This window comes from Varanus komodoensis, unplaced genomic scaffold (genome assembly GCF_004798865.1).
Source record: "Varanus komodoensis strain SLA01 unplaced genomic scaffold, ASM479886v1 scaffold2, whole genome shotgun sequence".
Lineage (NCBI taxonomy): Eukaryota > Metazoa > Chordata > Lepidosauria > Squamata > Varanidae > Varanus > Varanus komodoensis.
Window position 1 is genome coordinate 1,417,735 of NW_025335568.1, and position 26,176 is coordinate 1,443,910.

The 26,176-nt window shown below is 63.4% G+C and overlaps 1 protein-coding gene across 6 annotated transcripts in view; it reads right to left on the reverse strand.

Annotated features, from left to right (window-relative positions):
- DYSF (dysferlin) overlaps positions 1 to 26,176 on the reverse strand; it is a 111,619-nt gene that overhangs the window by 44,219 nt on the left and 41,224 nt on the right. For all 6 annotated transcript variants that reach the window (XM_044428698.1, XM_044428696.1, XM_044428695.1 and 3 more), the window contains 11 exons: positions 24,310 to 24,465; positions 22,452 to 22,583; positions 21,627 to 21,793; positions 21,036 to 21,150; positions 20,794 to 20,899; positions 19,634 to 19,776; positions 17,329 to 17,502; positions 10,888 to 10,981; positions 10,499 to 10,576; positions 4,456 to 4,637; positions 3,494 to 3,634 (listed from right to left, as the gene is read on the reverse strand). In XM_044428698.1, the coding sequence (XP_044284633.1) occupies positions 3,494 to 3,634; positions 4,456 to 4,637; positions 10,499 to 10,576; positions 10,888 to 10,981; positions 17,329 to 17,502; positions 19,634 to 19,776; positions 20,794 to 20,899; positions 21,036 to 21,150; positions 21,627 to 21,793; positions 22,452 to 22,583; positions 24,310 to 24,465 (1,488 nt within the window). The remainder of the gene's footprint in view (positions 1 to 3,493; positions 3,635 to 4,455; positions 4,638 to 10,498; positions 10,577 to 10,887; positions 10,982 to 17,328; positions 17,503 to 19,633; positions 19,777 to 20,793; positions 20,900 to 21,035; positions 21,151 to 21,626; positions 21,794 to 22,451; positions 22,584 to 24,309; positions 24,466 to 26,176) is intronic.

Sequence of the window (26,176 nt, forward strand, 5' to 3'; positions counted from 1 at the left end):
TCAGACTAGATGGCCTGGGAGGCCCCTTCCGGCTCGCTCTGCTTCCATGTTTGTTTAGAGTTGCTCCAGGGCGGGGCTCTGGCTCCCCAGGGGCCACTGCAGCCCCCATTGACAAGTGGGACTCGTGATCCCCTGGAAAGGCGGGTGCCGTGCTCAGCACGCTCCTCTGAGGCCAGACCCTGCAAACCCCGGCACCTGCCAGAGCCCACTTCGCTCAGAGGCGCAGCAGGCGCCTGATCCTGGGAAGAATCCTTGAGACCAACCCAGCGGCGACCAAGACGTGTGGCGCCCCGCGCCCCACTCGGCCACCGGAGCAGGCAGCACATGCTGGCGGCGGGAGGGGCGCCTTCTGCTGGCCTGGCACGGGTGGCCTGCTGCTGAGGGTCGGGTCCTCCGGCCACGTGACGGCCGCGGCCCCAGCACATGCAGGGAGACCCCTGGGAGCAGCCGAGGGGTGCTGGGGGTGCCCTCAAGGCCTCGCCTGGCTGTGGGCAGGGCCAGTGCAGGGGGGCAGCCGGACCAGGGGCCAGTCGCCTGCAGGTCAGCGTCCTGCAGCCGGTCGCCACGCTCAGCAAGGGGTGATCTGCCCCAAAGGGAAGCTCCGCTGAACGGTGGGGGCGTGGGGGAGGGGACAAAAGCACCCCGGGGGGTGGACTTGACCCCAGCCCTGAGGGCCCGCAACGTGTTGCGCACACCGCCGCCTGGTGCCCAGGTGCCGGGCCTGCCCCCCGCTGGGAAGCCCGAGGTGCCGGAGGGCCCCCGTCGAGGCCCAGCCCGTGCCTGCGCTGCCCTGGAGGCCGCCGAGGGGCCCGGATGCTGGCTGCCCCCTCTCGCCGCACAGCCAGCGCTGCCTCTGCAGCCGGGCACCGTGCCTGCCCTGGCCGGCGTCCACAGGCCGGCCCGCCAGCTGGCACGGCTCGCCGCAGTCAGGGCAGCCTCTGCCTCCCCCCGGCGGGACACGGGACGCGCCTCCCGCCCACCCCACACCCCTCCCCGGCCTGCCAGGCCTGGGAGGGACCCAGAGGCAGGCCGCCCGGGGGCATCCGGCTCATCCCAGGATGGCGCAGGCAGTCTGGCCCGGGAGCGGCCCAAGAGACGGGGAGGGGCTGCCGCACCAACCAGCCCCCCGTCCCCGAAGCCAAGCCGGGGAGGGTGGAAAACGAGCGGGTGAACCCGGGTGGTTCGCATTTCGGCTGGAACGAGCTCCTCGCCTCGCTCCCGACCCCGCTCCCCTGGCCACGCAGGGCGACGTGTCAGGAAATTCCTGACGGCATTCTGGGAGGCGAAGAGGCAAGAAGTCAGGAGGGCGAGGCACGCGGGCCCCCCAGGGAAGGGCCCTCTGGCGCACAGCGCACCGCAGACCAGACGAGGCGGGGAGGGCGAGGATCCGAGGCAGAGTCTGCGCGAGAGCACGCAACACACTGCCTCCTCCTCGGGAGAACGAGGCCGAGCGTTCCCAAGCTCCCGACCCTTGGCAAACGCACATGCGCGCACACAAGTGCGCCCACCTCAGAGGAAAGGCGGGCCTAGCCACGCAAAGCGCCCTGTGCTGGTTTAGAGCTTCCCCGTAAGGGACCTGCCGCCACTGACAGAGCAGTCCTCCAATGCTCCAGCCCCATCCCAAGGCCACCCAGCCTGGCCTGCAGGGGCGAGCACCATCTTGCGCTACGTGCTCTGTGAATGAGCAAGTGCATCCAAATGACAAGGCAAGGAGTTAGAACTGACAGGGGCGGCTGTGATTTCTTTGTCCTTTTCTTATATTACGGCTGCATTGAGATGGAATGCGTGCGCTTGTTGGTTTAATTTACGTCCTGCTTTTCCATCAAAACTTGGTGCTCCAGAAAGCCAACAAGACATCCAGACGGAAAACAAAATCTTAATTAAAACACAACATACCCAATCCTAGTAATTAAAGTCAAGCCATCCCTTTTTATGTCTCAACATATGTCGGCTGTAAACCGTGGTGTACGAGGCTCTGCCAAACCAGGACATCAACTGTGTTTTGAAGCTTGTTTGCAAACCACAGTTTCTGCTAACAGTGGCTTGCTGGTATGTCTGCATTTGCAAACCACTAACAAACCACAGTTGTGGCTGCTCTGCATCTACCAGCTGGTGCATCAGCTTAAAAACTTAGGAAACGGAAGAGACAGAAAGCAAAAGCAGCTGCGAGCCGCACTTTGCCAGTGGTAGATCTGGCCGTTCCAGCCATGGGCTTGTGTCCATTGTGACTCCTGCTCAGAGGAGGACCTTGGAAAGGAACAGGACTTGGCTTGGCCAAACACCGGGTGCAGCCCATGGGGTGGGTTCTTAATAATAACTCTCACAATCCATGGCTCGGCCTGGTCCCTGCACTGAACCAGCGTCTGCCTCCTTCCTCCCAGAGGGCTTAATCCCCGGAGCCACGGGGCCGTCCAGCAGGAGCAGGGGCCTTTCTGGTCGCGGTGCCAGAGGACCAAACGACCCTCCAGCGAGGTCTGCCGGCCTGCTCAAGGGCTGCTTTCGAGCAGGAATGGCTTTCTGCAGCTGCCCCTGGTGGCCCTGCATGACCTCACTGGCCTGCAGCCGCCCCGGGGTCTCCGTGTCTTCAGGCCACTCTGCTCTAAGGGGGAGGGATCTGTCCTATTCCACTGTCCAGGTCTGGTGGGGGCTGCTCTTGCTGTATTTTTCTACTTTTGCATTCTTATTGAGGGCCCTGGAGCCAAAAACAGGGTGAAAAAAGGAGAAATAATAAACAAAGACATAGGAGTCACCTCCAGGATGCCAGATGTTGCTACATCAACAAGAACAAGAACATTCAATGAGGCGCGACTGGCTTGGATTCAGAAGCATCCACTCGCGGCCTCCGAAGGAGATGGTGCTTTGCTCCGAGCTGGGCAGCAGCAGCGGAGAAGGTCGCATCGGCTGACCTCCCCATCTCCCCGTGAATGCCGCATTCTTAGAGACAGGATCGCCGTGTCCAGATGAGGAACAGCCGCTTCCCAGAAGGCCCGGCCTGCCCCCCGGGCCCCCAGAGCCCCCTCCCTCGCCCCTGCCAGCACCTCTCCTGTTTTTCGCTTCCTACGCATGGGCCGACATAGCTGCTGCCCTCCCTCCGCGCCCCCACGAGCGCACTGCAGGAGCACGTGCCCACTGTAACGCAGACTCCTCCTCCTTCGCGCGCATTCTTTCCTCGCGATGCACGCTGCTCTGCTTCTTGCGACAGTTTTCCCGTCGAAAAAGGTGCACCGCACACATACACGAAGGGAAATCATGCCAGCAAATGCAGCCTATTCGGAAAACGCTTTGCAAACACGGGCCTGATAGTCTCAAGTGCGCACCACGTGCACGGACTGGGAAGACAGACAGAAACAGCTCAGCCATTTCCCTGCGAACGTTCCCCACTGTTTGGGGCGCACCGAAGTTAAGGCTGGAAAAATGAGGGCTGGGAAAAGCGGGAGTGAGCGGATCACGCGCCCCACTGCAGACCCGCCCCTTCCCTCCCCTCCCCGTTCACCTTCTCTCGCAGGATGAGTTCGAAGGCGGCCAGCAGCTCCCCCGCGGTCCGGTTGCCCATCATGACGGGATGCCAGGACAGCCTGGGCATGCGCTCCATGCTGGGCTTGCAAATGCAGCGGCCCAGGAACTCGTCGGTGCCCTGGGCGGGGGGAGAAAGAGACGGGCCGTCCCGTCACCTGCGCTCAAGGTCACCTGCGCCACCTCTGCATTTGTTCCAGAGGCACTGAAGCGGCTCGCAAGAGCCCGGTGAGCTGGGCTAAAAGAGCGCAAGCGGCGACGGAACGGCTACGCTCGCCAAGCAAACAGCGGGAGAGGGGACCGAGCGCCACCGCCGGCAGTCCTCGCCGCGCCTCCCCGAGCAGCCCGTGCCGTCTTGCCCAGGACCAGCCAGCACCGCCCCTGTGCCTGGGCACCTGGCCAGGAACGCCTCTGCAGGACCCCTTTGCTCCCCTTGTGGCAGCAGAGCCCCCGCAGCCTCCGCACACGCCCAGCCCCTTCCTCTGCCTTCACCTCCGCCCGCGGCACGCTGCCTTCCCTTACGCGGGACTGTGGGCTGTGCGCTCCCTGGGCCTCGTGCCTGTCGCACCCACACGGAGGCCGCTCTGCGTGCAGGCGCCTCGGGTGAAGGGTCCGCCGCTCTCTGTCCGGCGGGACAGGGTCCGTGTCGAACTCTGAGGCCCAAGGGCATGGGCAAACCGCGACGTCCGCCCCTGGCACGCCTGCTCTCATGCCGAGCTTCCGGGAGCGGCTGATCCGAAGAGCAGTGGACGTGCTCGCACAGCGGAGAGGGACCCACGGCCTCCAAGGAGCCTGAACGCCCTCCCCGGGCCCGGAGGCTGCGGCGACCGGTGCTCAGCCCCTCTTCCGGACAAAGTGCTTGGCCGCAGCGGCTGAGCACCTCGGGGGCTTGTCCTCGCCCACCCACCCTACCCAGAGTGCCTGCCCGCCTCCCACACTTACATAGGTGTCGTGGTCGTAGATTTCCACCATGACGTGAGGCGGAGACTCGGCCGTGTCCTGGGGACTGCCGAAGATCTCGATTTCATAGAAGATCAGCGTCTGGTCCCAGGTGGGGTTCAGGGTGTTCTTGGCGACCACTGTCTTCTGGCTCTGGTGCAGGAAGGAGACGATGGCGTAGGGGTCTGCAACGAAGGGGCGGAGGAGGCCCGTCAGGGCGCAGGGCGAGGCCCCTGGCATGCTGAGGCGGACCTTCCTCACGCCGGCCCACTGGGCCGCGATCCCCATGATTCCCAGGCAGCTTGGGAAGGCTGCCCCAAGCCCACGGAGCAGCCCCTGGCGAACCTTTCCTGCCTCCTTCGCCACTTCGGAAGGAGGAAAGCACCCGGGCCACGCTCCAGCCTGCCGCCAGCGCCCAGGAGGGCCTTCAAAGGCGCCCACCCCCCCGGCATCCGGCCTTCACCAACAGGCCTGGCACCGGCGAGTGCACGAACGGCAGGCTGCCAAGGCCAAGGGCCACCCCAGGGCGCAGCCCCAGCACCGAGCCGTTCCTGGCGTGGCGCTGCCGCTCGGCCGTGTCCCGGGGACTGCCAAAGTTCTCCATTTCACGGAAGATCAGCGTCTGGTCCCAGGTGGGGCTCCAGAGGGTTCCAGTGCCGGGAAGGCCCCCTCCGACCGGGCGACTGCTGCCCCACCTCGCGCTCCACCACCTCCTGCCCAGGGGCTTCCGCTGCCTCGCTTGCCAGCCCCGGTTCCTGGGCCCGACTGGCGATTCCACCCCAGGTCTCCCACAGCCTGCCCCATTCCTAGGGAGTGACTGTACCACGGCCCTCAGGGAGGCCTTGGGTAATGGGCCACTTCTGGGGATGCCTGGAACCACCTGGGAGGACTCAGCGGGACCCCCAAAGCTCTGCCCGGTGGCGCTCCCCTGGGAGGTGCGGGCCGGCGTGGGGCCCTTTCTGCGCCGCAGAGCATGGCGGTCCAGGCTTCTGCCACCCCCAAGCCCCTTGGCCAGCCTTCTCCGCGGCTGCCGCTCTGGGGGGAACCAGACCGCGGCCGCGATACGATCAGCGACAACAAGCAGAACTCCTGCTAGGAGGAACATGTCTTCCTTAGCTCTTAATGACTGCTGCTTTTTCCAGTAAGAGGAACAGCAAATGCACTGCAGTAAACAGAACCTCAAAGCCCTTTAAAAGCCCCTTTGTCCAAGCTTTGCATCCACACAAGGTTTTGTTTTCATAACCACAAAAAGCCTCCTCCAAGCCCTCCTTTATGCTTTGTTCGAGGGATGGCGAATCACAATCCCACGTTGTCTGTGTCTGTTCCATGTGTTGTCCTTGGCCGAGGTCCACCCAGAGAAAGCAACTCCCATTTGGCCCAGCCAATCAGGAGGGGTGAGATCACTCGTCGTGGAGATGGTCCGAATTCGAGGAGACACACACACGCGCGCACACCACAAGGAGGCGGAAGAATGGACTCGTTGTGCAACAGACGAGATCCCACTGGAAAGAGGGATGGTGGGTGATCCTTTCCTTAGTCCCAGTTCAAAACCCGGGCAAGACAGCTCTCTGGTCAAGGGTCTCCCAGTCAGATGAGCCAGGAGGCCACCCCAGCGCAGCGGAACATGCTCCGAGTGCATCCGAGGAAGGACACGTTTCAGACGGATCGGCCTGAGAAAACACGCCATGCCCATTCCCAGTCCTGCACAGCCCCCGTTTCCAGTGGAAAGCAACAGCGAGCCAAGTGTCGGCGTGCCAGCGAGCGATTCTGGCACGACCGTCACCCTCGTTCATGATAACTTGCCGAGAAAGCCGAGTCCCAGGGTGGGCGTGCTGGCTAGGAGTTCCCGCGTTAGAGCTGCACGGGGGCTCCGCTTCCTCTTCCAGCCGCCTCCAGGAGGAAGAGAGCGACGTCCGCGGCACACCCGGCTCTGCGGAGCAGTCCTCGGAAGCCCCCGGCGCGGGGAGAGCCCCCACTGTCCCCGAAGGTCATTGGCCTCCCGACACAGCAAGAGCCAGGCAGGGCGGCAGCCTCCGCCAGCACAGCCGGCCTGGGGCACAACCGGCGCTCTGGGACTGGGCACCCTGGAGGGCAACCTTGGGCGGCTTCGGCCCATCTGGCGGCCCCTCCGCAGAAGGGCTGCTCCTGACGCCATCGGCCGCCGCCGAGGAAGGCAGGCAGGCAGGCAGGTGCACAAGGAAGCCACCCGGCTCCTCGGGAGCGACCTGCTCGCACCACGTTCAGCGCAAGGGGCCGGTGCTGCCTGCCCGTGAAGGGCCACCCTGCCAGGCCCCAGGGAAAGCAGGCAGTCGCTGCCTCCTGGGCATGGGCAGAAGTCGAAAGAGCACTCCCACCAGCCTGGCAGCGTCTTAATAATGCCACACGGCGGGTGCCTCGAGTGCCAAATGCCCCAGACCCTGCGGGCTTGTGGGCCAGGTGGCACGAGCCTCCTCTGAGGGCTGGGAGGGACTCGCCCGGAGTCCCAGAACACATGGTCCGGGGTTCCACCCTGGCCTTGGCTGTGGGTGCACAGAAGCAGGACTGGGGGTGGGGTGGAAATGGCAGTGCCTTGCATTAGAATAAAAACGCCCAAGGGGCACACACCCCTCCTCTCGTGGGCCCCTCCACTCCCCACACTGCATCTCCCAAGCGGCTCCCGGACGGGCTGGAGGGGCCGCCACTCCCAGCCAGCCCGAGCCTGGACGTGAGGGGGACGCTCCTCGAGGCGCTTCCACCCCTTTGAGGCAGCCACGTGTGCTGTGGCCGCAGACGCACGGACGGCGCAAACACAGAATGCATCCACACGCGCCCTCCGGAGAAGGCACACGACGTCCAACTTGCCGAGCCCCTGTGCCCACCACCCCTCAGCACCCGCCTCACTGGGCATGCTCTCGGCGTGTGTGTCCACGTGTTCGACGGAGAGCCTTTCCCTCCACCCCCCAAATGGCACTCAGGGCAGCTCAGAGGAGACACACGTGCACCGATACCACCGACATCCAGACATTCGCTAAAAAGCCAGCGAGGTGGCGTGCAGCAAGCGAAAAGGCCCCCTGCCATATCCTCCCCTGCTTGCTTCCACACGCGGCTCTCTCTGCCCCCCACCCCCCGCAGTGCCATCAGGGCCAGGCAGGGCCCACGGGCACCTCCCCACTTCCATGCCAGGGGGCCAGCGTCCCCACGGGCAGGGGGTGGGAGACGGCAACGTAGCGGGCAGTCTGGACCACTGGGCCAGGCTGCCGCGATTAATGCCAGGCCCAGCCCCTTCTGACGCTCCGTGCTGCTCAGCCCCAGAGAAGCCGCTGCACCTCCAGGCTCCGATACAAAGACTGGGGCGTCCAGCGTGCCGATCCGTCCTCGCATCCCCTCCCACAAATCCAACACAGCACCGGAAGTGTTCTGTGCAGGCTCGGCACCTCTGGGAAGATTGTCGTGCGAGAGCAGAAGGCAAGGATTTCCAGCCCTGCCTTGTGATAACTTTCGCCTCCAAAAGCGGAGGAAGGCACCGGAGGAACGGCTATGCCCGATGTGGTTCGAACAGGCAAGGACGGCTCGGTGAATAAAGCGGCGGCTACGGCGAAGCTCTGGGGAAAGTGGCCATGCCAGACCTGAACCCTGGATTCTGGAGGAAGCACCATGGAGTGCAGCCAGCCACGTGCCCCGCATTGAAGGGACGCCCATTCTAAGAGTCCCAGGACAAGGGTAAGAAAGACCCCATGGCAAGCCACCCTAAGGAGAAAAGGAGTGGGTGGGAACCTTTGGAGAAGGAAATTCCTAAGGCACAACTGCACACATGTCCAACAACGAAGGGTAGAAGACAAGCGAAGACGTCCATGTGGCTTCACGAAGAGCTTAGAGACGACCCGAGATTGACAAAGAGCTCGTCTGGGAAATGGAAGGCCGGGCCACAAAGGAAGGGCGGGAAGGCACCAGGAGGGCGAGGCTGAGCACGTGCTGCCGTTGGTGAGGGATGCTAAAGCAACCCAGTTTTCTTCAGATGCGTGTACAGTAACAGACAGGAAAGAAAAACAGAACAGAAACAGCGCGAGCAGAAGGGGTCTCGTGGGCCATCTAGTCTGACCCCCGGCTCCAGCCACCTCTGCTCACGAGGGGGCTCAGCTACCCAGCAAGGATGGTAAAATGCTAACGGGGGCAGAGGAAAGGCCACAGCACTCCATTCGAGCGGTGCCTCCGTCTTCCCACAAGAGGGGCGACGAGCTCCCTGGCAAGGGGGAAATGCACAGTGGTGAAGGGCCACCTCGTTACTCTGAGCGAGCTCCAATCTCAGAACGGAACAGAACCGCATCCCAGGGTAATTAAGGCGCCGCCGAAGCACTCCGAGAAGCGCTGTCGATGATCTTGGGTCGCTTCTGGAGAATGGGTGGCGCACCGGACAACGGGGGCGAGGCTGACGCTGTCCCCATCTTCAAGAAAGGAAGACCAAGCGGCCTGGGAGCCACGGGCCAGTCAGTCTGGCATCAAACCCCGGGAAAATTCCGGAACAAGTCACAAGGTGGTCGGTCTGCCAACGCCCTGAAGCGATGCAGGGATGACTAGGAGCCGGCATGGATTCCTCAGAAGCAAACCCTGCCGGCCGAATCCGATTTCGGTTTTCGGTTGGCAAACCTCGCCGATGGACGGCAGGAATGCTGTGGACACAATCAGTCTGGTCTTCACCCAAGTTTTGACAACGTGCCCCGTGACTTCCGGATTAGCACATGGGCTAAATGGGAAGAATTCTCAGCGGGATCCACAGCTGGCTACCGAACGGGACTCAAAGATGCTCATCAACGACCTCTTTTCAGAATGGGGGCAACATGGTAATGAGTGGGGTACTTCAGGGTTTGGAAGTGGGCCTGGTGTTCTTCAATGTTTTTATTACTTTTTATGTAATATTTTTATTATTTTTATGTGGACAAAGAGGATCGAGGGATGCTGATCAAAGTGGCGGAGGACACAAAACCAAGTGGAACAGCGAACAGCCTGGGAGACAGAGAGAAGATTCAAGGTGCTCTTGCTGAGTTGGAGTGCAGGGCTGAAAACAACAGAATGAAATTCACCGGGCACAAATGCCCAGTTCAGCCGCTGAGAAAAAGAAGCTGGCGCATATTCACAAGATGGGGGAGACTTGGCTCAACACTAGGCCAACGAGAAGGATCTCGGAACTGTTATAGCTCTCAAGTGGAACGTGAGCCAGCGACCGGCCGCGGCCGCAAACTGGGCAGGTGCTATTTTAGGTTGCATTGATAGAAGGATCGCTTCCGATCACGGGAAGTACCAGCTCCCTTTACTCTGCACTGGTTGGGGCTCCCCTGGAGTGGTGTGTCCACGTCTGCTGAAGCGGGAAAGGGTTCAGAGGAGGGCAACAAGGATGGTCCAGGGCTGGAACAAAGCCCCGCAGGGAGAGGGTGGAACTGGGCCTGTTTAGCCTCCAGAGCGGAAACAGCGCGGCCCTCCTCAATTATGAGAACGGTTGTCACCCAGAACAGGGCCATCTCTTCTCCATCACCCCAGGGCTCAGGCTGCAGGGCGCCAGATTCCAGCCGGTCGCCAGGAAAAACTTCCTGACATCAGAGCAGTGAGCAATGGGACCCGCGACCCCAGGAAGCCACGGACTCTCCCATCCAGGGTGCCGTGGGACAGCCGTCGCTCAGAGAAGCCTGAACTTGAGTCCCGCATCACCAGGAGCTTGGACTCGCCGGCCCGGTGGCCCCTTCCAAGGCAACTTCAGGGGAGGATGGAGACCACTGCGTTTCCCCCCAGGCAAGTCTGCGCTCCCGCCCCCGTCATCACGGCCTGTGCAGAGTGGGGCCACACGCGGGGCACATGCTGGCCTGCCCCTTTGCTCCTGCTCAGCTCATCTGCCCTCCTTGGGGCTGACACGTCTGTGGAAGGTGGAGGCGGCGGCGACACCCCTCCTCCTGAATTGGGACCACGGCATCCTGGCGATGCAAACGCCACTGGCCCAGCTGCACCCCTCAGCGCTCCGGCCCGAAGCCAGAGCACCAGGAACGCCGTGCGGCCGAGGCGCAGCCCCTCTGCGGCTCACCCGAAAAGCTGTCTTTGTCCATGGCCGTCAGATCTCGGGCTTGGTAGAGGTAGCAGCGCAGGTGGTACCTGTTTCCATCTGCAGTGAGGGAAGGGAGAGAGAAGAGGCCAACGGCAACTGAGCAACGAGCACACAAGAAGCACCCGAGCCGGCGCCTGCGCCTCCGGGCCGAGCTGCGCGACAGGCTCCCGCGTCCAGCAGCTTTGCAGGACGACAAGCTGAGCCGACCGACACTCAGGGCGGCCCTCCCGCGGCCCGGAGACTCCAAGGCTTGCGTGGCCTCTGCGTCCGCGTTCCCTCTCTCCTCGGGTGCAGATCTGGCACCACCCCCCTCTTGCCGCATCGCAAAACTGGCGCCCTCTCTCTTCCCACCGCACAGGGGCCCTTACAGTCAAATATGCACGAAATGGTCGGCCGGTTCACGCCGAAGCTGAACGTCGACACTGCCTTGCCGTCGTCACTCTTGTCATCCGTCACTCCGCCCTACAGGAGAAAGGGTTGTGCTTTTGCCGGTGGCACACTTGGCAGCTGCCAGGGAGGGACCGGGAGTCCTTCTTGCGCCCCTCCGCTCACCCCTCGGCAGCAGAGGCAGCCCCTCGCTCAGCGCCTGCAAATGGTGCTTCCGCGCCTTCCTCGGCTCCATGCGGACACCAAACGTCTCCCTTCCTGCCACCTCCTGGGAAAGGCACCCGTATTCCCCCCAAGGAGTGCCCAGACGGCCTCCCCTGCTTGCGTTGTATCCCCACAACTGCCTGGGCAGAGTGTCGCAGGACTGAAGCAGGTGCCCAAAGCCCGCCCGAGGGGCTTCACTGGCACGTGAGGCCTGGGCCTCGGCTTCCCCTACTTGACCCTCTGCACCCACCGCACCACTCCGGGACTGTGCCCGAGAAACGGAAGCCCCGGTGGGGCTGCGGAGGGAGGGGCAGGGTGGCAAAGTTCACGTAAAAGCATAGGGGGCGAGCTGGAGGGGCTGGAGAGCCACCCTGCCCTGTGCAAGACCCCCGGTTACACCATCCCTCAGGCGGCCGTCCAGGGAATTTGCATGGCGCCCGGACTGGAGAGCCCAGCGCCCTCAGGGTGCCAGCCAGGACTGGCGGTGGGGGTGGGGGGTCCTCCCTTTTGCTGGTCCTTCAAGCATCCCAGAGGGCCAGGTGGCCTCCAAGACTCCTTCACCCACTGGGGCGCCAGTTTGCAAGGGATGTGGCCACCCCCGAGGGGCGGCCAAAGCTCATTTCAGCTGAGCTGAGAAATGCCAAGACCAGCGTGTTCCTTTGGCTACTGGGAACACTGGGCTTGAGTGGGCGGATGGAAAGGCCTCGTGTCCTCCACCCCACTCCACCTCCGCTCATCAAACCCAAGTCTTGTGTAAAGGGATCTCAAAGCGCTCCCTGTTAAACCGATTTCCCTGTGATTCCTGGCCAATAGATTTAATGGAGTAGAACTTTTGCTAAGGCTGCGCCCAGCGCCACAAAACCCGGCTGGAAAGGGAACTTGCAGGAGTGCTTTTAGCCCCCCCCCCCCCATCCCCAGGTGCCAAAGGCTCGGCAAAGCCTTTTATCGCCTCCTAATTGCGGCAATTGGGGTGAAATATCTGGCTGCGTGACGTGGGGGCCCGGCGAGATGATCGCACTTCCTGGATTAACACAAGCGCAACCTTTCAGTGCTGGCAGCGCTCAGATGTTTGGCGATGGCCTGGAAAGCGCATCCAGGATGGGATTTCCAGACACCCGGGGCCGGCCTGGGCCCAGCGAGCATGTCACGAACTCAGGTGGTCCAGCCGTTCCTCCGAAAGCGCCACATCAGGAATAGCCATTATGACCCTCTCGCTCGGAGGAAATGCTGCGCTTGGCGGGCCCGTCAATTTCAGATAATTAGGCCCCGCAGAAATTATTTAAAAGCTGTTGTCAGAATTTCCCTTCCCCCTCCCCCTCCCCTTGCATCCTGGATCCCGGCCTCAAATATTTCCTCTGGCGGAATTTCCTGAACACCCAGGTTCTCTGGTCCCCCCCGAGCTTCACGGGAGCCGCTTCTGCCTCACCGGCCATTGGCCCGTGGCCGAGACTCTGGTCCAGCCGGGCCTGCTCCGCCAAGGCACGGATGCGCAGCAAGGGGGCCAAAGACCCCTGCGCCTCTCTGTGCCGCTCCGGGCCTCCCCTGCCCTTCCCGCTGCTGCTCGGCTTCAGCCTCCCAGCGCTGAAAGCTGGAACCCGGCTCAAAGGGCCCTTTGCCCTCAGGGCAACCTGAAGCTCCCACCGGCTGCACACTCAAGCGGCCGGGACTCACGTGTGTGGACCTGCTCCCCCCAAGTCAGGGGAGGAGAAGGGGTGAGGCTGCAGCACGGAAAACTTGGTGCCCCAAGGGCGACGGCCAGTCTCCCCCTCCGCCACCTCCCCCCTCTTCCCTTCCAAGAGTCCTTCGTTGCATGAAGGCTGGCCAGGCAGGGCTGCCTTGCGATACAAAGCGAGCCAGGCCGGTCGCCAGGCAGGAGAACGACTGCCTGGCGACAGTGGCACACGCACTGGTGACTTCCCGACTAGACTTCTGTAACGCGCTCTCCGTGGGGCTGCCCTTGAAGACGGTCCGGATACTTCAGCTGGTGCAGAATAGAGCTGCCAGCTGCTGACGGAGAACTGGGGCTATATGAGAGCAATGCCCAGTCCCCGTCAGCAGCTGGCTCCCGATTGAAGTCCGGGCCCAATTCAAGGTGTTGGTGATGACCTATAAAGCCCTAAACGGCTTGGGTCCTGGATATCTAAAGGAACGCTTGCGTCCATATATGCCCGCCCGCCCCTTGAGATCAGCAACGGATGCCCTTCTCCGGGAACCCTCCGTGAAGGGTATTAGGAGGGTGAGCACCCGGGGGAGGGCCTTCTCTGCGGTGGCGCCCAATCTATGGAATGCGCTCCCCAGAGAGGTCTGCCTGGCGCCGTCGTTATTTGTTTTTTGGCACCAGGCTAAGACCTTTTTATTTAAAACTTATTTTAATTGCTAAATTATTGCATTTATTAGGATTTTAAAATTAGTCGAGAATGCACCGGGGGGGGGGGTAAATGTTTTTCTTTTAAATTGTTACATTGTTATTGTTTATGTAAGTTTTTGTGTATTTTTTGTGAGCCGCCCCGAGGCTTTGTTGCGATGGGGGCGGCATAGAAACGTTTTAAATAAATAAATAAATAAATAAATGCCCCCCCCCCCCCCAGTCCTTCGCCTGAGGCCTCCATCAGGAGCCTTCCGATCCTGGTTTAGCTCTGCCCATGCCAGGAGCTTGTCCTGCCCCTCCCTTCCCCACCGGGGGGAGCGGGCTCCATCCCCAGGGAGCCAGGCGGGGGGAGCACCAACAGACCGACGGTGCTTAACTGCCCTCTCCTTCGGCCGCTGGCCTCCTCGCCCAGCCCGAGGCAGCCACCAGCCCCTTGGCTTCCCCACAGGTTCCTGGCCTGGGCAGCTCTGCCCAGCATCCTGCGCCCGCCTCTCCTTCCAGTTCTGACTCAGAGCCTGGTCCATCCACCTGGGAAGCCCATTTGGGGGGAAATGGGCCCAGCCCCTGCATCTGGGTCCGGAGAGAGGAGCAGCAGCCCCTTCTTCCTCCGAGGAGACAAGCGCCACGGGACGCTTGCACGGGGGCCTGCAGCCCGCACGGCGCATCACCTGGGAGGCCTGCCTGCTGGAGCTCGGCTATCGGGGCTCCTGCCCTCGTCTCCTCCGTCCACAGACCCAAAGGGGCCATTTATCTTCCGTGGCCGGGTGCTTGCAGAGCAGAGCGCAAATCTAATCTTGGGCCCAGAATTCGCTTTGGACGCCTCCTCAGAGGCTGTCACTGAAGGCATGATTCAGAGGCAGGCCTACTTAGAGCGAGCGCCTTCCAACGAATGGGACTTAGGGGGCCACGACCAACAAGTCCCCGTCTCTTCCGTGGGTCCGCCAAAGAGCCTCATTCTATGTGGAGATTCTCAGATGCGCCCCACGGCCCCGTTTCCCCCACAACTTGCAGGCAAAGCACAACTCCAAAAGGAGGGCTCAATTAACTCTAGACTGCGCTCGGAGTCAGAGCAGCGCCGGCCCCAGGTGCCCCTGGGGACATGGGTCTGGACCGAGAGGCAGCCGAGCGGCTCGCAGCCCCGCTTCCCTGGCAGCCCCCGCAGCGCTGGGGGGCCTCCAAGGGCCAGCGCCCGGGCAGCATTGTCCCTTCGGCACCGGGGCGCCCCCACTTCGCCAAGGCATGCACGAGGGGGGCGTTTCTGCGGGCCAGTCTCCCTGGGGTGCTGGCCCGGTCGTCCTGCCCCAGCACCCTCCTTGTCCCCACCCAGGCCCAGCTGCGGCCTCGGGGGGGGCACCCAGCACGGATGGCCGAAGGGGCAGAGCACCGAGGTCAGAGGAGCCAAGGAATCCTGCAGCGCTCCAGAGCATGCGAGAAGGGCATCGGGCGGCCTCAGAGACGCTTTGCATCTGCAGAGTGGCAGCGGCTGCTTTTCCCACTGCATCCATGTACGGTGTGGTCCCTGCTGATTGCTGTGACCGGCCAGAGGACGTCTGCTCCAGGGCAGTACGGAAACACAACCAGGCACACTTTTCAGCTAAGCTCTGTGCACAAGGTGCCCATTCCCTGGACATCCTGGGGGGGCTGCGGGGGCCACGAAGCGGAGCTGCCACTGAACCTCATTCGAAGGGGAGCCGCAGACAAGATTACACGGCAGGGAAACTTGGCCGGTTCTCCGAGTGCATTAGAATATACAAAAATTATTTTACTTTATTTTTAAAACACACACAACCTCATGGCTAAATTTTATATATTGACTTGTTTAAAACTTGGTCCAAATGTCAAAAGAGAGGGGAAGGACAAATGCAGCCTACAGAAGGAAAATCCAGAGGCGGAGGGAAGGAAAGCATAATAGCGCCTTTGTGCTGGAGCGCTTTGGTTCCCCTTCGCTCCTTGAAAAGCCAGGAGATTATGAAATCCAATGTCTTAAGAAAGCCAGCATATTAGTTAAGAAAATAAATGTGGGGCGGGTGGGGTGGGGCGGGGCGGCTCACGCGGGGGGCTCGGAGCACGTCCTTCCCTCAGCCTTCCGAACGGCAGCCTCAGTTCCAGCGGCATCTACGCCGGCTAGAAAAACGTGGCAAGCAGGCAGGCAGGCAGGCGGGCAGGCAGGCAGGCGGCTCTTCCGGCCACAGCGAGGTCATCCGAGCAGGAAGGCCTGCAACATGACCGGCGCGACAGGCGCCGGACCAGGGAGCGCGCTGCCCGGGCTGCGACTCGGCCGTGGGACCTGCCCCGCGCTGGCCGCCCTCGGGCACAGAAGGGCTGCGCCACGCCGAGCGGTGCCTGGGATCCATGTGCAAAGGCGGGCGAGAGCTCAGCACAGGAGGCCCCCCCGCCAGGTACAGTGAGGGCTCCCGGGAGCAGGCGCCGCCGGCTCCCCCGCTGCAGCGAGCGGCCCTGGGCGCTCCCGTCTGCAGCCGGGAAGGCCGTTGGCCGAGGGAGCAGCGCTGGCAGCAATCTTCCTTGATCCACCTGTCGAATGATCAGCCGGTTTCTATGCTAAGGTGGTTTCCACCCGCCCTGCTCGGTTCTGCTGCGGTCACCATGATCCCATCAACCACTGTGCCTGAAACGCGATTCCCAGGTGCATCCCTGCCTGCCTGTGCTGCCCGCCTCTTCCTCACTGCGCCACCCAAAGAGGCCGGAGCAGCTCCTGCAGTTGCCGCTCGTCCGGGGGACCCTGGGGCGATTGCGTAAGGCTGCGGAAACCAGGATGCTGGGTTCGGACAAGCCAAGCCATGGTGGGACAGAGAAGCCGCAGAGCAAACCATGGTTTCTTATCATGGTTTCGAAAAACCAAGCTTACCACGGTGAAAAACCATGACTGGGTTCAGCTTGCATGGCAGACCAACAGCGGCAACACCCCCACCATGGCTTGCCGCATCGCCTGAGCCCAGACACTGCTTCTGGATTGCTCATTCCAGACCCAGCCATCCAGAACTCTTGCACTGCAACAGGGACGGTATTTAATTGCTGAGAAAATTAACGTCCCGCCACCTAGAGAGGAGACTGCAGCGCAGCTCAGGCGGGCAGGGGCGGAGTGGCACATCATGTCCATCTCCTGGCCCGGCAAGCCCGCCCTGCACCACCCGCGGGGGCCGATCCTCCCAAGCAGGCCCACCCTGGTCCCGGGCACCTGCGGCACGTGCGCCAGGGAGTGTGGCCTAGACCGCCATTTTAGGTTCCCACAGTGCTGCGCTGGGGAAGATGAAACGGGTGCTCAGGCCCGGCCGTCAGGCGAGCCCACAAGGACAGGCGGGGACCTGCTGCTGCAGACGGACGGGCGGAAGGTGCCTTGCTCCAGGACCCTTCGAGCCCAGAGCCGACGCAGGCGGCCAGTGGCGGAGCCTCTGGGTCGGCCTGGGCGGGTGCAGCCCCAGCCGCCTGCCAGGCCGACCGCGCGGGCCAGGCCCTTTACGGGATCTCCGCCGGTGGCAGCCCAGCGCCAGCCCGAGGGCCAAGCAGGACCAGCCAGCGCCAGGTTGGAAAGCGCCCAGTCCCGGCTGCCTGCGGCCCCGACGTAACCCGGACATTGAACTTCTGCCCAGGTGAGCTTTGTGCTCTCCAGATTCCTGCAAGGATACACGAAACCGCGTCTCCTCCAGGCAGCTCCGCCGCAGGCTTGGCCGAGAGCGCGCCCAGCGGGTGCGAGGCAGGACAGGGGGCGGGGCGGGGCGGGGGCTGCCCCAGGACCGTCCTGGCCGTCCTCTGCCAGCCCTCCTCGCAGCCCCCCGGTCTGAAGAGAGGTGGGACAACTGACAGCAGGGGGAGAAATCCAGGGGCTACCTACCAGGGCACCTTCCAAGGCAAACACAGCCGCGGCACCCGTCTGCTCGAGGGGCTCCATCCGACGCCTCCAGCGCCGGCGGCGGAAGGAATCCGTCTTGCGGTATTTCAAGTGGAACTTCCAGCCAAAGAGGGAAGCATATTCCCAGCCCTCCCCTTCCAGCTCCTCCTGTTTGAACTGTGGGAAGAAGAGGGAACAGGGGCGTTCTCAAGCTACGGGAAGAGAAGACTGTTCTGGAGAGGAGAGCGCAGAAACTTCGCGGGCGGCAGTAACCCACAGTCCACCGGAGAACCCACCGACCCAGGAGAGCCTGCATGGCCGCTTGACCTCCCTGGGTTGGAAAGCTCGCTATCGTGCTTTGAGCTTCGGGTTAAATGGCTCCTGGGGATGATGGGATGTGGGCCACTTTAAGGGAGCACTTTGGTGTCTAAGTGTGCGTCACTCTTTGTGCAAGCAACTTGCCAGATCCAGTACTTTGCACCTCTTCAAATGTGCAGCGCTGTACTAAAAACCTGCCGCACGAACTCCAGGTAGTTTCAGGATCAGGATAATTTGCTTGAATACCTTTGCACCAAACATGCTTTTGCTCCGGGCCCTATTTGGGGCCTACGTAAGTTAACTCTGAAGAAAATGCTCCGGCATAGGAGGGTCCTCGGCCCCTCAACGCGCTTTCCGGGCCTCGGACGGCGGCGCTTCTCGCTTCCGCATGTTGCCGCAGAGCCCCTTCCGGCCATTCGTGACACCGACAGGGACCGACAATGAACCGCACCCCGAAAACAGCCAAGGCCCACCAGGGCGCCTGATGTCCTGCAGCGGGGCAGGCCAAGGGTTGGTCTCCGGGCAAATCTCAGCGGTTCCCCGGGGTCCCTGGCTCCCGATGGACGAACAAGCACAGCACTTGAACCCCTTGCTCTACTCTCCAGGGAGCCACCGAAACAAAGGCGCCTCCAGGAGAATCCAGGAGCATCTCTTCTTGCAAGAAGGGGGTAGGCCTGGGAGCACACCTTCCTGGGCCGACCTGTGCACTCAGGTACACCCTGTCTGTAACTTCAAAGTGCCCTTCTGCCCCCAGCCCCCGTTTCGCCTGCCATCCCTCCACTTCCTGCCTGGCAAATACAAAGGGCGGATCTCTGCCCCAAGGGGCTTACAGTCCGAAACTCAGGGAGGGAAGGCAACAGAGGGACTGCCGGGCAACCGCCCCCTGCACTCCGTGTGGTCAGTCTGCAGAAGCCCAGCTCCAGTCCGCCTGCGACAGGCCTTCTCCGCTCCGTCTAGACACCCGGAAGCAACTGCTTTGCTGCGCCTGCGGATTGGGGCCCAAATGAGTGTCCGGGGGGGGGGGGGCATGCAGGGGAAAGGAGCTGAATGCAGCCCACCCCTGTCCTCCCCTCCCCTGCAAGCCACTGGCACAGAACCCTCACGCTGGCCGGGCTCGCTCAGCACGCCGCCCTGTTGCGGCGACTGGTCCCCGGGGCTGCTTGCCGTGGGAGCCCAGGCACACTTCCTTCGAGGCACCCGGCCAGCCTGGCCACACAGCGCCGGCCCTCGGGGGCTCGCGATGGCCTGCCGAGCCATCCCAGCCCGGGAAGGCCGCTGCCCTCGAAGCGGGCCAGGAGCCACTGGGCTGGAAGGCGGGGGGGGGGGGGACGAGGCATCTGTGGGCCGAGGGGGACACCTGGCGGCCGCCCGGGGCACTGCCAGCCCCACTGGCCCCCGGCCTCCCGCCGAGACGACTGCGCTGGCCGGCCGGCACCACCCCCTCCCCAGGCCCGGAGGGCTCTCCTCGTGGCAAGGGGCAGGCGCGCGGGGGCTGCTTGCTGACCCTCTCCCCAAATGCTGCCCCCAGCCAGGGGAGAAGGGCCGACGGAGCGGCTGGGACGCCCTGCCCGGCGCCAGCGTACGGCTTCGGAAGTCCTTGGGCACTGTTGCACCCGGGGGCTTGATGCGACAGAACCCTGCCCAGCGAGAGGCGTCCTCTGTTCTCCTCGCCGGTCCTCCCCGGTGGCCGAGCAAGGCGGGCGGGGATGGGCTGGGGGCGCAGAGAAAGCTGCCTGGCCGCACAGGCCGGCCCTGGCACTGGGCAGCCAGGGGGGCCTTCCTGAAGGCCGCTGTGGACCCTGGGGCAAGGCCTCATGCTGTGCTGAGCGGGACGACAGCTCCATCATCCCCCACCAGCAGGGCCGCTGGTAGGGGGTCCCAGGATGAGATGGCTGGGGATGATGGGAATTATGCAGCAGCTCACCCAGAGGGAGGGCAGTGTGTTGGGGAAGACGCCGAGCGCTCGCTCCTCACGCACTTGCGCACGTACCTTTTTCAGCGCTTCCACCTGGGCGAAGTCCCTCCTGCGAAGCCTCACCCAACGCCGGCGGCGGTTCGTGTGGTACATCTTCTCGGCCGGCGCCCAGGCCTTGGGCTTGTGGTCGGGTGGGATGGTGATGCCGTATTCCCAGCCTCGGGGCAAAGACAGGGGAGCGTTGGGGTCGCGTCGCTCGCCCCTGCACCTCTCTCTTCCGCCCCACCGGCAGGGCCGGATGCTCCCTCCCTCGGCGGGCTGAAGCAACGGAATCCCGGGCCCTTTGGCGTTTGAAAACCGGCCCTCCGTTTGCAATTCTGACATGCTTTGAAGTCAAGGAACGCGCGGAGCAAGCGAGCGAGCGAGCGAGCAAGCAAGCACACCGGTGCTGATGGTTTTTAGAGCACCAAATGTTCGGCATGACCTTCCCCACACGAAGCCCCGCTCCGCACGTGCCGGCACGGCGTCCACTGCACCCCGTCCTGGAATGCCGCACGGAAGGCTAGGAACATGCAGTGGCTGGACGGGGCGAACTGGAGCCGCCCGCTGACCAGCCCTCGCGCCGAGGCCAGCGCCCGCCCTTCCGGGTCCAAGAGGTGCCGCAGCGAGTGACACAGAGCGTTTGACAAGCAGCTGCACTCAAAAAGGTCAGGCGCTCGTGACCAGCCACACCGGCCGCGGCTCTGCCACATGTCCAGAACACCCGTCAGCCCAAGCCAGCAAGGCCAGACCTCAGGAACGCGAGGAATTGTAGCCCAAAAGACCCAGAAGACGCCGGCCTGGGAAAGTTCCTCTGCTTTCTCCATCAACCTGATGCCGTCATTTTTCCTCTCGCGAAGAAACCCCTCATCTGCTCCCAAGCATGCAATTATGCATTTTTAAGAGCATTCCATTTTTTGAAAACCTTCGATGAGTAGAATTTACCAAGCCACCCGCAAACGGGAAGCACGTGCGGCCTCTCGCTCAAACCCACGAGGCAGAAGGTGGGCCGGTGAAGTGCCGCCAAGCCTTCCCCTCCGAGAGAAACGGGACCCACCCAAGAGGACCACGAGCTGCCGGAGCCTGAACGCTTCTGCACAGGCTGATGCCTTCCACAGAGAGAAGCCTGCCATGCAGAACGGAGTGGGAAGGGGTTTCCGGGGCATGTGGAGAAAGCCTCCCCCCCTGCAAGATACCTTTCTCGTCCACGACTCTGTTGAGGTCCGTGTCCCACTCCACGTCCTCCCATTTCCACCCGAGGGGACACTCGATTTCGTCCTTGGGCAGGATCTTCTCCCCGTTCTGCAGGGAAGGGGAGACTCTGGTGAGGGCGCCTCCCACGCCGCCTCCTCGCCACCGGAGGGAGAAGGGGCGAGGCGGGGGCTGCTCCTTGCTCGGGGCAGGCCCCCCGAGGCCGGCAGCGGAGGGGGCTCCTCACCACGTCTGTGTAGGCCTCGGGCATGTGGATCCACTGGCCGCCGGGGAGCCGGACCTGGTTCTCAAAGACCTCCTCCACGAAGCTCATGTGCCCGGCGTCCACGTCGTAGAGCAGCCTGCACGGAGGGAGAGCAGAGGGGCTGCAGGGGCTCCCGGGGGGGCTCTTGGCGCAAAGCCCCCTGCCAGCCAAGCTCTTCCCTGGCCAGGCGCCTCGTCCCTTCAGGGGGCCGCTGGTGCACATGGGGCCCTTCTCGGCAGGAGAAAGGCACCACGGCTCCCAGGAGGGGCTCAGGGGCCACGCGACCCACCAGGCGCCTTCCATGCCGCGGTCAGTGGGGTCAGTGGTGCCCTGTCCTTGCGCCCTTTCTGAGCACAGGCACAGGGCCAGGCCAGGCTGTGGCGGTTTTTAAAAGCCTGCACGGTGTACGGAAGCCCTCAGAAGGATCCGGCCTCCCGGCCCAGCCCTCGAGCCACGGGCCACCCTGGACCTGGGCCTGGCTCGCCCGGGCCCGTGTGACGGGGCCTCCGGGCTTGCCCCACTTCTGAGAGGAAAGGGCGGCCAGCCCCCAGAGGCGGCCCAGCGTCTACTCACGTCTTCTCGGGGCTGACGAACCATTCGCCAGCCCACGACCAGCCCGCGGAGGGCCGGAAGCTGTCCTTGGGCAGCCTGATCTTGCCGGTGACGTCCGAGAACTTGGGGTAGGTCAGGCCGGTCGTGCCCCAGTTCCCGACCAGCGCCAGCTTGGTCTGGTTTTCATACTGAGGCACCGAGGAGAGAAGGAGAGGAGAGGACTCAGCGCAGAAGGGGCGGAAGGGCCCACGGACGTGGGCACGCTTCCCCCCGCCCGGAGCAGCGGAGGCGGAGGGGTGCGCAGGCCCGGCGGCTGCGTCTGGACAGGTTCCGCGGCCACACCAGCGTGGGGCCGAGGGGGATGGCCACCAGCGTGCCCCCGGGAGCGCGTTGCAAAGGGCCGGCAAAGGCCGAGGGCGACGGATCAGCAACGTCACCGCGCCAGGGTCCCTCCGGCGCACCCGTGGCTGGGCGTCTGCCCCCGAGTCGCTAAGCGGGTGCTGGAGCGACTTGTTTGACGGACAAGGTCGGGGCACGGCCCCTTCTCTGGCCCGGACAAACCCACAAACCCACAACCCCTGTGGCCTTGCGGACTGCAACCGCGTTTTTCTGCGACAAGTTAACCAGCTAACAGGACAGACCTCCGTCAACACCAATTATACAAATACGAACACATGATTTTCAGTCAAGGCAATTCAAACTGCGTTTCAAGTCAGCAAGTGTTTTGCCGCTTGGTTTGCGTCTGTCCTTGGCCTCTCCTTGCCCCACATCCAATACAACATCAGAACAGCAGGCCCCCCACCACCACCTGCCCCCAAACCGGACCACAAGATGCTTTCGGCTCACCGTTTCAGCAAAGACCGACAGCCTCCCCTCTGCCGACTCGTTGAACGCCTTCTCGTCCACGCCCAGGCCCAGCCACAGCCGAACCCGGATCTGCGCAGGGACCCTGGGCCCCATCTCCTCCTCCTGAGGGCGCTGGAAAGAAATTGGGACCCCCCGGGCTGTCAAACCCCAGAGCGGCCGCCCCGCAGGCTCCGTCACGGAGGAAGCCGTAGGCAGCCCTGAGGTCGGAGCCCTTTGCCGGCCTCATCGCATGTTGTGGCCCAGCCCGTGAGGAAGGAGCCGGCCCCGACTCGGGGGGGGGGGGGCAGGGGGAGAGGGAGATGCTGCACCAGCTCTGGGACTTCTGCTGGATCAGGCAGAAGGCAGTTCTGCCCGGGGCGCCCCGAAGGGACCCCTCCTCTCCACACGTGGGCTGGCCCACAGGGGCACCGCCTGGGAATCCTAAAGGGAACTAAACCCAGGAGAGAGGAGAGAGGAAGGAAGGAAAGAAGCAGGGCCCAGGAGGAGGAGGAGGAGGAGGAAGGACGGGGCTGGGCTTCGCAGACACCACTATGGGGCTCGGGGGGGGGGGGGTTGCGTGGCAGGGCTCCCTTGCAGAGGGACTAAGAGCGGCCGTGCCTGGCCGGGGGCGTGGGGGCAGCAGGCACACGGACCGTGCACGTGTTCACCAGAATAGGTGCTCGCTCAGAAATCATCACTCAGAAGTATCGTGATTTTACAAAATGCAAAGCCAGCCAATGCATTTCTCACCCGAGCCACCCTAAATCGGATGGATAATTCACACGCTGATCCAGACCCAAGGGGTGGGGAATGGGATTTCTGCAAGCCAGAAAAGACCGCTTCCCTCCCCAGCTGTAATCCCACTGAAAGTTGCCCCCGCAGAGCAATCAAAGCTGAGCGCTCCGTGGGTTTGGCTGGCTCCGTGGCCCAGGCGTAGCGGCACCTTCGGCACCCCCCTCCGCTCTGCACATGGCCTCGCCCCCCGAGTCCAGTCTGGCCTCCCGAGGACCCCTCTTCCGCCCAGCTACGAGGAGCCAGCCTCCCAGCTCGACTCCGAGCTCCCCGTCCAGCAGTGCCAGAGCCTCTGAACGGCAGCTGGGGAGACCCGCGTCCTGCAGGTGGGCCTCGCGGAGACCTGCTTTACTGGGGGACGGTGCCCCCTCCCCATTCCAACAGCATCTTGCTTTGGCCAAAACACGGGGCCGGGAAAGGACTGCCAGCCCCCTAGCCTCTCTCTGTGGCCCACGGGGCAGTCCAAGTCTTCCCGGAAACTCTGGGGTGGCCCCGATAGTTAATTTCTGGTTCCTCTGGGCATTCCAGCACCCGGGTGCTGCTCCGGCTGCCTTTTCCTTCGGCAACGACGGCTGCATCTCCTTGCTGGCGCATTCGGTAGCTCCAGAACCCGGAGAGTTATGCTGACGGTATTCCACTCCACAGCTTAGGACAACTTTTAATTAATAAATCCTGAGCAGATCACAGAAGCGACCCCCCTTCAGGTGCCGCCACCGAGGCCCCCTCCTAGCCCTCCAGCCCCACCACTTCCCCTTTGCTCTTGCTCCTGTTCTTCTGGAAGTAGAACCGTTTGGGGACGACTGCAGGGAGTGCCTGACGTTTTTCCTACCCCCACCGCAAAAACAAGGACATGAATTGAGCTGTTTTTCAAACCTGACATATCGTTACATCCTGCCAGCACTGCCCGTGATGGCGGAAGCGGGAGGGGAAACGCGGGGCTTGGGGTGAAAGCCTCTGCAAACCCTTCCAGCAGCCGCTCCTTTTCCCTTCCAGAATCGAGACCCACCCGGTGCTCGAGCTTTCGCACACAGAAAGAGAGCAAGAGGCCGCGTCCGTGGCCACCTACTTTCAAGAGGATGGTCTGGAGTTTCCCGCAGTGCTTTCCGCAGCAGCTGGCCCCGTTCCGGGAGAAGAGGACCTCGTGCGCGGGCAGCCGGCAGTAGGCCACACGGCGGTCCCCTTGCAGCATCCAGATCACGACGTCCGGCAGGCTGTTCTGCGGCTGCAAGGCAGGTGGGCGAGTGAGGGCGGGCGGCGGGCGGCCAACCTGAGCCAGCCAGCCAGCAAGAAGCGGCCGCTTGCGATGGAGGGCCCCGGCCTGCTCAGGAATTTGCTTGTTGATTCATTTATCTGGGGTAGTTCGAACCCGCCAAATCGCTATGCGTCTCCCGAGGGCTTACAGTTTCAATAAATACAACAACATTCCCGCACTCCCCCTCTGTTGCATCCAGCAGCTCGCATGAAGAAGAGATCTGTGTGTCCTGAAAGCTTGTCTCTAACACGCTAAGTTCTTGCAGCCTCGTGCTGTCCAAGAGGAAGCAAGTGCTGGGGGCAGCTTTTTCCTTCAGGGATTCCCCCCACACCCCACCCCACAGGGACTGTTTTCTGCGAAGCCTGCTTGGGTGGATTGCTAAAGCTGCATTTGCTCCTCAGAAGCCAACTGCCCCCCTCCCATCTTTGCCGTGGGGGGGGGGGGCGCTGCGAAGCGCATGCACATGCAGCTCAAGACCCCTGTGCCTGCGCCCGGCCACGTGCAGGCGGCCAAGCCATTCCGCCTTCCTCCAGCCTCCACCCGAGCAGGCCGGGGGGCTTGCAGCAGCAGCAGCTGCAGAGACCCAGAGCAACGGGTCCTTCAGCGCCAGAGCCCCCCTCCCTGGCCCATCCAAGCCAGCCAGGGCAAGAAGGGTCTGGCGGCCCAGCGATCAGCAGCCATGTGGCCCATGTGCCCCGATGTACTGGGGGCGGGGGCGGGTCGTGAGGCAGCGCAGGGACTAGCACAGGCACGAAGGGAGGCCCTGCAAAGGCCCCCCGATGTGACCCACACACACACACACACACTGTACACAATCGCCATGCTTGTCTCCTTCGTGAGAGCAAGCCAGCCATCTGGAAGAGGTGCTTTGGACTGCACCTCCCAGCATTCTTGACCCGTGGCTGTGTGAACTGGGGCTGATGGGTGCTGCAGTCCAACACACCTGGAGGGCACCCCGTGGGGGAGGCGGCACTGAGCACCTCACAATCCAAGCAAGGCCACAACGAAGCCCACTCTGCTCCCTCGGCCCACTGCCTGCCGCGGCCCCAGAGGAGGGGGAGCCCCGCGCTCCCGGGGCCCAGTGACAGCCCCCTGGCAGCCCCCTTCTCCCCGCCCCCCCTGGGGCACTGCTTGCTCACAGCCCGGCAGGAGGCATGGGGGAGGCGGCCGGCCCCCTCCGTGCCGGGAAGGTGAGGGTGCCCCCCCGCCGGCCCCCTTCCCACCGGAGGACCGAATGTCCCAGAGGGGCTTCCAAAGCAGCCGTGGGCACCCCCAGCGGCTTCTGGTCCAGCCGGAGCCCCGTCCGGGCTGCGTGCTGGCCGAGGAATCCCCTCCGCGCGGAGCCCTCGCAAGGCAGGAGGCCCCGGGACGCGGGCTGGGGGGGCGGCCCCATCCCGCGTGATCGATGCGCACGGGGCCCTCTGCAGCGTCCACCCGGGAGCCGGCCCCAGGCAGCACGGGTCCAGCGCAGGTGCGGTCCAGAGAGGCCTGGGTCCAGGCCCTGCCCGGCCAGCCCTGCTCCGGCCGCTGCCTCCAGCCTGACCCCCCCACCAGGGGGGCAGGGATGGAACTTGAGCGGAAGGGGGAAAGGGGCCGCTGGGCCACTCTGAGCTGCTCGGAGGAAAGTGCGATAGAAACGCGAAAGCAGAAGCGATTGCTGGCTGGCTGGACGGAGGGATCG